We start from the raw sequence: 10,731 nt of genomic DNA, 5'->3' as shown, positions 1-10,731 counted from the left end.
ACCTCGAATAGCCAAAGCTATCTTGAGAAAGAAGAATGGAACTGGAGGAATCAACCTGCCTGACTTCAGGCTCTACTACAAAGCCACAGTCATCAAGACAGTATGGTACTGGCACAAAGACAGAAATATAGATCAATGGAACAAAATAGAAAGCCCAGAGATAAATCCACGCACATATGGACACCTTACCTTTGACAAAGTAGGCAAGAATATACAATGGATTAAAGACATTCTCTTTAACAAGTGGTGCTGGGAAAACTGGTCAACCACTTGTAAAAGAATGAAACTAGAGCACTTTCTAACACCATACACAAAAATAAACTCAAAATGGATTAAAGATCTCAACATAAGACCAGAAACTATAAAACTCCTAGAGGAGAACATAGGCAAAACACTCTCCGACATACATCACAGCAGGATCCTCTATGACCCACCTCCCAGAATATTGGAAATAAAAGCAAAAATAAACAAATGGAACCTAATTAAACTTAAAAGCTTCTGCACAACAAAGGAAACTATAAGCAAGGTGAAAAGACAGCCTTCAGAATGGGAGAAAATAATAGCAAATGAAGCAACTGACAAACAACTAATCTCAAAAATATACAAGCAACTCCTACAGCTCAATTCCAGAAAAATAAATGACCCAATCAAAAAATGGGCCAAAGAACTAAATAGACATTTCTCCAAAGAAGACATACAAATGGCTAACAAACACATGAAAAGATGCTCAACATCACTCATTATCAGAGAAATGCTAACTGAGTTTCATTAGTTCCTTATATATTTGGATAACAACCCCTTAGCAGATATATGGTTTGCAAGTATTTTCCCCTATTTCATAGTTACCTTTTCATTTTACTGATTGTTTCCTTTGCTGTGCAGGAGCTTATGGGGTCTTCCCAGGTGGCTCAGTAGTAAAGAATTTGCCTGTCAATGCAGGAGACACAGGAGACATGGGTTTGATCCCTGGGTCGGGACTACCCCCTGGAGGAGGAAATGGCAACCCATTCCAGTATTTTTGCCTGAAAAATCCCATTGACAGAGGAACGTGATGGGCTACAGTCCATGGGGTCACAAAGAGTCAGACATGACTGAGCGCACACACAGGAGCTTTTCAGTTTGATGTAGTCCTACTTCTTATTTTGTTTTTGTGTGATATCAAGAAAATCATTGCCAAGACCGGTGCCAGGAAGTTTTTCTTCATATTTTCTTCTAAGATTTTTACAATTTTGGGACTTAGAGTTAAGTCTTTAATTCACTTCAGGTTAACTTTTGTTTATGGTGTAAGGTAAGGGCCTAATTTCAATCTTTTGCATATGAATATCCAATTTTCCTAACACCATTTATTAAGAGATTGTCCTTTCCTCTTTGAGAATTCTTGACATCCTTGTCAAAGATTAACTGACCAATATACAAGGGTTTATTTCTGGGGTTTTTTTTTTCTGTTCCACTGGTCCCATTTCTAATTCAGAATAAAAGTTTATTATACCTCAAATGTATATATTATTAAATGAATACATATTCCGTCTAGATGTTTTAGTAGATAAGTTTATTATAGGAAATAATTCTCATTGTTTAATATGACTTAGTTTGGTTTTTATATTTCTGTTTTTCTGGGGCCCTATGTGTACACTGAGAAGTCTCTAAGAGAATAAGCTAACTTCCCCAAGGTCAAACAAATCACTTGCGGAAAATCCAGTACTCAAATCTAATTTTGATCCAACAGCTCATGCTCTTTCCTCAACACTACCCTTCTCAAGGTAACATAGCATTCTATCTTTCAAAATCACAACAAATTGTTTTGTTCACAGTCAAGACAACCCTTACTTCATAAATCTCTACAAAGTAAGCCAAGGAATTGCAAGATCCTATGTTGATAATCATATCGCCTGTCATACAAACTCAGCAGAGTTTCCACTGTGAAGACAAAGTACTAACCACACATTCTCGAATCTGCCTGGTCTTAACACCATAAATGATGGGGTTTAACATAGGAGGAGCTAACATGCAGACATTTGCCAAAAGAATGTGGATATAAGGAGGAACATGATGCCCAAACCGCTGAGCAATTATGGTAAAAATGCCAGGCAAGTAGAACATGGAAATGACACCAAGGTGGGAGCCACATGTGCCTAGGGCCTTTTGCCGAGCTCCTCGGGAGGGAAGACGGAAGACTGCACTGAGGATGAAGATGTAGGAAACTAAGATGAGCAAGGCATCTACCACTACAGTAGAGAGAAGGACAGACAAGCCATACCAGACATTGACACGAATATCAGCACAAGCAAATTTGGCAACAGCCATGTGCTCACAGTAGGTATGTGGTAGCATGTTGCTATGGCAGAACGGCAGTCTTTTCACCAGGAACACATCTGGAAGGATCACAGAGAAACTCCTCAGGACCACAGCCAGACCAACCCTTATGATTACTGCACGGCTGAGCACTGTGGTATAGTGCAATGGGTCACAGATGGCTACATAGCGGTCAAATGCCATGGCCAACAGAATTCCTGATTCAGCAATGAAAGTGGCATGGATGAAGAAGATTTGGATGACACAACCATCAAGGGAAATCTCTCCAGCATGGAACCAGAATATGGCCAGGGCTTTGGGCACAGTGGTAGTGGACAGGATGAGGTCCGCCACACCCAGCATACAGAGGAAGAAGTACATGGGCTCATGGAGGCTGCGTTCAGTCATGATGATGAAGACAAGGAGGCTATTCCCTAGGACAGCAACAAGGTAGGAAAGAAAAAAGGGGAGGGAGATCCATGTGTGCTGGTCTTCCAGGCCAGGGATCCCCAGCAGAATGAAGAGTGAATGGCTGGGACTAGTGTGGTTGGGGGTTGCCATGCCCAGGATAAGTCATCTGGATGTTGGTGTATGGGATTTGGCAGTCATCTCTTTTCTCTTTCCAAAAAGGTGACTGGACCTGGAGTGGGGGAAATGGAAACAGATCACTTTTCTCTGGGTGAGAAGTGGAAATGGTCCTGGTTAGAAACCGGGAAACATGGGTTAAAAGTCCTTGCCATTCTATTCAACAGCTATGTTATCTTGGTAACATTACTTCCCTGCTCTGGCTCTCTCTTTTATTTGTCACTTTAAAACTAAAGTCAGGGAGAATCTAGATTAGATGTTTGTAAGTGAGTTCTCCCAGCTCTAGAATGCCATAGACCTTAGCATCAAGTTGTTATAAAGTTGAGAGCTGTGAATAACCCTGCATTTTCCACCTTATCAGAATGTGATATACATCTCAAAAGAAAAATGGTAACTGAGTTCATTATCAATTGAACAAACCTTACTGAACACATACCATGGCTCCTGGAGGACCTCCCTGAGAAAAGTCAGACAATTAAACAAAATATCTATACAATATAGATAGTGTAGAGGAAAAGTTAAACACAGGAGCTGTGGAAACATGGAAAGCTTCCTTTCAGAAGTTCAGAAAAGGATTTCTAAAGGTGCCAATCTGAGCTGACCTTGAAAAATAAACAAGAGTTTGCCAAGTAGTCATGTGAGGAGGAAGAACATGAACAAAGTCACAAAGATCTGAAAGGACAAGAAGTTTCTAGGGAAATTATAATGATTCAGGGTTACTATAGCCTGGAGGACATGGCAGGAAATGATAGGAAATAATGTGAGGCAGTGAAGTAGGGGTCAACTCACTGAGGGTTCTGGGTGCTGATGTAAGGAGTTTAGGCTTTATGTTGAAGCAGGAAGAGCCACTGAAGGGTTTGCCGTGAGAGGGGGACATGGTGAAGTTTGCATTTGAGGTCACTCTCTCTCTGGCTCTGCTGTGTAGGAAGGATGTGGAAGGGAGGAGGCAGGTTGGAAAACAGGGACTAGGGACAAGATCAACTGAGAGAATCTCTGCTCTAACGGCTGCACGTGCATTTTCTCAGTCAACATAACAGGAAATGACTGTAGTCATTTTCCCATTTTACTGATGGAGAGCAAACAGAGCTTAGAGAGTTTTTCATCCCCCGCCCCCCACCCAAGTTCACCTGGCTAGTAAATGGTGAAGCTAGGATTTGGCTACCCATGAGATGCTTTGAAAATCACACAATGTCCACCTCACTCCACCTGGGTCCCCTTCATCAAGTGATTGCTATTTCCTGGTTCCTGGTTCAAGGAAAAAAAATCTGTTACTTCCCTTAACCATCCTCATTCTGCCAGCTACAAATTTATATTTGAATTGTCTTCTCCCTCTTTCTCCTACTCAAGGCTCAGCTCTCCACCTGTGCACTGGACCCCAACCTTCTCTCCATCAATCTGTCACTCTGGTCATTTCAAACTCTCCCTCTCTGCTGACTCCTTCTCCTTACTATGTCTCTTCCCCCATTCATCTCGGTTTCACAAAAGCAGGGGTGTGCTCTCCCTTCATTTATCCCCTTACCACCCTCCCAATCTTTACCCCATGCCATTTTGCTTATAACACCTAAAACTTCCTTTTCCTTTTTCAGTGCTTCTCATTGTGGTAAGTCACATATTATAAATCATACTATTTTAGCCATATCTGACTGCACGTTTCCGTGGCACTAAGTGCATTCACATTGTTGTTCAACTCTCATCATCATCCATCTCCGAATATTTTATCTCTCTAAACTGAAACTCTGTTCCTATTAAACACTAACTCCCCATTCCCTCCCCCACCACTCTTACCCCCAGCCCCTGGCATCTGCCAATGTACTTTCTGAGAATTTGATTATCTAGGTACCTTGTATAAGTATAATCAAACAGTACTTATCTGCACCTAATGTATATTGAAATGCATTTTTTAAGGTTAACTTAATATTCCCTGTTAGCTCAGTTGATAAAGAATCCACCTGCAATGCAGGAGACCCCAGTTCAATTCTGGGTCAGAAAGATCCCCTGGAGAAGTGATATTCTACCCACTCCAGTATTCTTAGGCTTCCCTTGTGACTCAGCTGGTAAAGAATCTGCCTGCAATGCAGGAGACCTGGGTTTGAGCCCTGGGTCGGGAAGATCCCCTGGAGAAGGGAAAGGCTAACCACTCCAGTATTCTGGCCTGGAGAATTCCATGGACTGTATAATCCATGGGGTTGCAAAGAGTCAGACATGACTGAGCGATTTGCACTTAAATATATGTCCTACAAACAGATTGCATCTCTTTTTTTCCCCCTCTGCTGTACAATAGGTTCTCATTAATTGTCTGTTTTGTGCATAGTGGTGTGTATATGTCAATTCCAATCTCGTACAGAATGAAGTAAGTCAGAAAGAGAAAAACAATATTGTATATTAATGCATATATGTGGAGTCTAGAAAAATGGTACAGATGAAACTATCTGCAAATCAGAAATAGAGACATTAATATCATTAGTTAGACATTAGTATCATTAATACTTCTTTGATGATAGCAACCATTACTACTGTTAGACATATTTATTATTTCTAATTATTGTACAAAACCTATGGAATTGAAAGTATTACTAGTTCATGCAAAAAGAAACTAATCTCAGATAAGCAACAGCCCAAAGTCAAACAACCTGTTATAGGCTAAGCTGATATTTGAGTCCCAGATTATTGGAGTCAAACCTTCCATTAGTTTTAGAAACAGACATTTCTGTTTGTTGATTACCTAACCATTTGTCTTTGGCACCCTCTCCACTCCCTTCTCGTTCTCTTATTTCTCCAGAATGTCTAAGACATGTAAACAATGTAATATAGGAAAATTTATATGGACTTTAGACGTACCTGAGTTCAATTCCAGCTCTGCTTGCTGCAAATCCACATACACACACACAGTCTTCCATTCGTATCACCGTATTATCAGACACATTCATTTATACAGTCACAACATACATTATTTACTCATACAGATTTTGATGATTTACATACTAGCACACATTTTCCCTGTTCACACAAAACAGCCCTTCACCATAAGCACACACACACACACACACACACACTTTTAAATTTGCCTTCATATATATACCCACCCAAACTCACAGTCATTAACCCTTCAAATTCACTGTCACTTATCTAAGTCATAACTTTGCCTATCTCCATTCAGTATACTGGCTCTCCTCTCATTAAATCAGTTTCCTCAAGGAGGTGGATATTCCAAAGTTTAATCAGCCCTTGCCCCTGCTTCCAGTCTGACAGTCCTCTAATCTATGCCAGAAGGAAGAACTCTCTCTGGGAATGCGATTCACAAGATAACCTCCCGCTTTACCAGTTCCCTCTGGAATTGCCCAAACATGAGTCAGAGATGTAAAATATCAACACTGGTTGGCACTCTATATCAGCAATAATCAAACTGCAGCCAGTGGGCCAAATCCTGCCCACCACCTTCTTTTATAAATAAAATGTTATTGAGACACAGCCATGCCCAGTTATTTACATATTGTCTATGAATGCTTTCATGGAACAGATTGAGTAGTTGCAACAGAGACAATGCTCAAAACTTAAAATATTTGCTGTTACTCTACAAAAACTTTTTGGTGATCCCCATTTTAAAATAATCTTGTATGATTTATTATTTATGAAGGAAAGGCAATTTTCCCAAGGTCACAGAGGAACTGAGTTAAGATTTCTTGCCTCTCATTCCACTATTTCCACCATGCCACAAAGCTTCTGTAGGCACATTTTGGTCTGCCCTGACTCTGCTCTCAAGGGATGGAGAATTCCAAAGAGAACCTCTTTTGGGTGACCAAATGGTGATGGCAATCCATTATTGTTTCCCCTGTCTCTCATTAATAAACTCAGCATGTCCCACCTCCTTTATCCCCACCATTCCTGCCTACAGGCAGAAGGACCCAAAGAGGCACCAGGCTACCCTGGTCAGTACCAACCTACATCTCTCCTCACTCCAAACTGTCATCGCAGCCATTTGGAACCACAGACTGGAGCCATGCCCCTGCCTAGATGGCAGGGTATTCCCATAACCAGCAGACTGTGTGCAGTGGCCAGGGGATCAAGCTGGAGGAGAAACTGCAGGGCAAGTTATTTGTTCTCTGAGTATCTTTGGAGACCATGGTCTTATTTATGTTGTCTTTCTTTTCCCCCAGGACCTCCTCTATTGCCGGTCTCCTCAGTGACATAACCGGGAAGTCCTTAGCCCTTCTTGTCTGAGTGCTGGAAGCCTCATGTGAAAAGTGTGCCTGATAGGTTATATGAGCTTAGGAAAGGAGTTGTGAGAGAAGATTTGGAGTGAGTGTCTGACTTTTCGCAACCTCATGGACTGTAGCCTGCCAGGCTCCTCTGTCCATGAGATTTCCCAGGCAAGAATAATGGAGTGGGTTGCCATTTCCTTCTCCAATCCCAACCAGGGATTGAACCTACGTCTTCTGTGTCTCCTGCTTGGCAGGCAGATTCTTTACCACTGAGTCACCTAGGAAGCCCTAATGAACCAATACGGATACATTATTATTAATGAAAGTCTGTAGCTTATATCAGGGTACATTCTGTGTTGTATAGTTTATGGGTTTTAAAAAATGTATAGTGACATGTGTACACCATTATAGTGCCTTTCAGAATATTTTCAAAAGCTTAAAAATACTTGCAGGCCTCCTATTTATCCCTCTTCTGTTCCCTCAGAATCTCTCAAAGCCAAGGATTTTTTTTTTTTTACTATCTCTTTAGTTTTGCCTTTTTCCAGAATTCCATAAGATTTGTATCATACAGTATGTACCTTTACAAACCACCTTATTTTGCTTAGCATAATGCTTTTAAATTTCCCCCACATCTTTTTGTGTCTTCGTATCTCACTTCTTTCTATTGTTGAATAATATTCCATTGTTTGGATGTACCAGAATTTGTTTATCAATTCACCTATTCAAAGATAGTTTGGTTGCTTCCAAAATTTGGCAATTATGCACAAAGTTTCTGTAAATATCTGTGTGTAGGCTTTTCTGTAGACATAAGTTGTCAACTAGTTGGGTAAATACTAAGAGGCTTGGTTGCTAGATCATGTGGTAAGAGTATGTTTAGCTTTGTAAGAAATTGAAGAACTGAATAAGCCATTTCCAAAGTGGCTTTACCATTTTCATTTCTACCAGCAATGAGTAAGAGTCCTGTTGATCCATATTCCTATTGTCAGGGTATCGGTTTTAGCCATTCTAATAGGTGTGTAGTGGTATTTCATTGTTGTTTTAATTTTCATTTCCTTAATGAAGTATGCTGATATTGGGTATTTTTCATATCTTCATGTGACATCTTAATGGATTCTCCTCACCAGGACAGCTACTGGTTAATTTCTCAGTGTTCCCCCCTGCCATACAATACAATTACTGCAATTTTTTGCACAAATAATGTTTTGCATGTTCATGGCTTTGAATGCTCAACCTAACATTTCTTATTGGTGTCCAGAGAACAAACAGAGGAGTTATTCCTTGATAGGAGAGACAGCTCCTCCAGCAAGATGGAAGAAAAGGATGGTGGGAGCAGATATGTGCATGTACGTGCTGGATATAGATGTGTTTTAAATTTTAGTGTCTTGAATTTCTGTGAGTTTCTTACTGATTAGTTCTGATTTAGCAGGCAAGATTTTCTGTCAAAGTTAAATAGGTAGGTTCTTGAATCAAGGTTGAAGGTTTGAATAGGGTGTGTACATGAAGCATTAATTAGGTGGAATGGGAGAATGAGCTGACTTGAGCAGATGTGTAAACTTGCTGGGCTCTGTTGGTAGTCTAGGTTGATAATCATTTAATGGCACCACTCTGCTCCCCTGGTGAGTACCTAAATCTAGTTGTTAATTTGGTTTATAATAATGTGGGGATGGGTCAGAAAGAATGGAGGAAAAGATTTAAAGGATTTGAGAACACTTAGAAGAAATTTAGGGCTTCCCAGGTGGCGCAAGTAGTAAAGAACCTGCTTGCCAATGCAGGAGCCATATGAAACACAGGTCCGATCCCTGAGTCAGGAAGATCCCCTGGAGGAGGGCATGGCAACCCACTCCAGTATTCTTGCCTGGAGAATCCCATGGACAGAGGAGCCTGGCAGTTTACAGTCCATAGGTTCCCAGAGTCAAACACGATTGAAACAACTTAGCAGCAGCAGCAGCAAAAGAAATTTATTATTAATATAATGAAGAGCATGGAATCTAAACTTAATTTTAAGCACACAAGGTGGGTTGGTGATTTAGAAAGAAACTTGTAGTGTTATTAGATTAACCATCCTAGCGAGGTTGAAAAATAAGCTTCGTTAACCCATACTTGGACAAGTACTTGTGACTAGACAGTGGGATGTTTGAATTAATGAATACGAAAGTGGAGAAAGGAAATGGTTATGAGAGTGCATAACTACAGTGGGGTTAAGGGAAAGGCAACTGAGTTTAGGAGGAAATAGAGTCAAGAGCACAGGATGAAGAATTAAGTTTTCCACGTGGACACCGAAGTCCCTATGGTACTAGTGTAATGACTTGCATGCGTTTTTGAGAGAATTGAGAGGAACTTAAGACAGCACTGAAGAGTAGAAGGGAGATAGCATGAGTCTCAAAGCAGCACTAGTCTTTAAGAACACGAATGAGCGTTATTTTGGGGGAAAAAAAAAAACTGGGAAATATTTGGAAATAAAAATGGCCCCCAAATGGGCTTTAAAATATGAAGAGCTTTAAAAACTTTAAAATATGAAGAGCTTCTACAAGTTCCAAATATATGGCACCAAAGTATCAATGAACAAAAATACTTAACTGGAGGATTTTGTTTTTTATCTCTGTATGATAAATCCTACAAAGGCACCTATCTTGTTCACTCTTGTATTGCATAGTGCCTGGCATAGAGTATGTTACCAATGAAAAAATTTAACTTTGTCAAAAAAAAGAACAGTAAATAATTATTAAAGTATGGAAATTTTGCATCAATAAAAATTATATGGAAATAGAAAATAGCCATAACAATTTATTTCTTTTGAACATTGTATATTTAAATATAATCCAGAACATATACAGAAGTTTATACATAACTATATTCATCAAAGAATATTTTCTTATTGAAGTATATTGTGTTACTTCCAGGTGTGCATTATGATTTTCAGATTATTTTCCATTATAAGTTATTACAAGATGCTGAATATTGTTGGGTCTTCCCTGCTGGCACAGATGTAAAGAATCTGCTGGCAATGTATGCGACCTGGACTCAACTCCTGGGTCGGGAAGATCCTCTGGAGAAGAGAATGGCAACCCCCTGCAGTATTCTTGCCTGGGAAATCCCATGAACAGAGGAGCCTGGCAGGCTACAGCCCAAGTCATGAGTCAGACATGACTTAGTGACTAAAACACATTGGTTCATTAAATGTAACAAAGTACCACACTAATGCATATGGTAATAAGGAAAACTCTCTGATCAAGGGAGGAGGAAAGGGGTAAGAGATATACAGGAACTCTCTGTTCTTTCCACTCAATTTTTCTGTAAACCTAAACTTACTGTTAAAAAATATATTAATTTTTAGCAATCTTTGAAATTAAAATAGTGGATTGTTTAAACAGCTTATTAGATAGAGCTAAAGAGATCTGATAAAGCTAGACAGTGTATTGAAGAGCAGAGTCATTACTTTGATGACCAAGGTCCATATAGTCAAAGCAATAGTTTTCCCAGTAGTCATGTATGGATGTGAAAGTGGAATTGGGAAGAAGGCTGAGTGCCAAAGAATTGATGCTTTTGAACTGTGGTGTTGAAGAACACTCTAGAGACTTCCTTGGACTGCAAGGAAATCAAGCTGGTCAATCCTAAAGGAAATCAAACCTGAATATGCATTGGAAGGACTGATGCT

At 39.9% G+C, this 10,731-nt stretch overlaps 1 protein-coding gene across 1 annotated transcript; it reads right to left on the bottom strand.

Annotated features, from left to right (window-relative positions):
• Positions 1–1,633: 1,633 nt before the first annotated feature.
• Positions 1,634–2,853, bottom strand: LOC123464977 (olfactory receptor 52B4-like). Its single transcript, XM_045162867.1, has one exon. The coding sequence runs from the start codon at positions 2,851–2,853 to the stop codon at positions 1,903–1,905; it is 951 nt and encodes a 316-aa protein (XP_045018802.1). The 3' UTR covers positions 1,634–1,902.
• Between the last annotated feature and the right edge of the window lie 7,878 nt (positions 2,854–10,731).

The sequence above is a fragment of the Bubalus bubalis genome, chromosome 16 (assembly GCF_019923935.1).
Source record: "Bubalus bubalis isolate 160015118507 breed Murrah chromosome 16, NDDB_SH_1, whole genome shotgun sequence".
Lineage (NCBI taxonomy): Eukaryota > Metazoa > Chordata > Mammalia > Artiodactyla > Bovidae > Bubalus > Bubalus bubalis.
The sequence above is the reverse complement of the archived record's forward strand: the minus strand, read 5'-3'. Positions and strand labels throughout refer to the sequence as shown.

What these genes read in the sequence shown, in the direction of transcription:
- LOC123464977 (XM_045162867.1), bottom strand. Translation starts at nt 2,853, where the DNA reads ATGGCAACCCCCAACCACACTAGTCCCAGCCATTCACTCTTCATTCTG.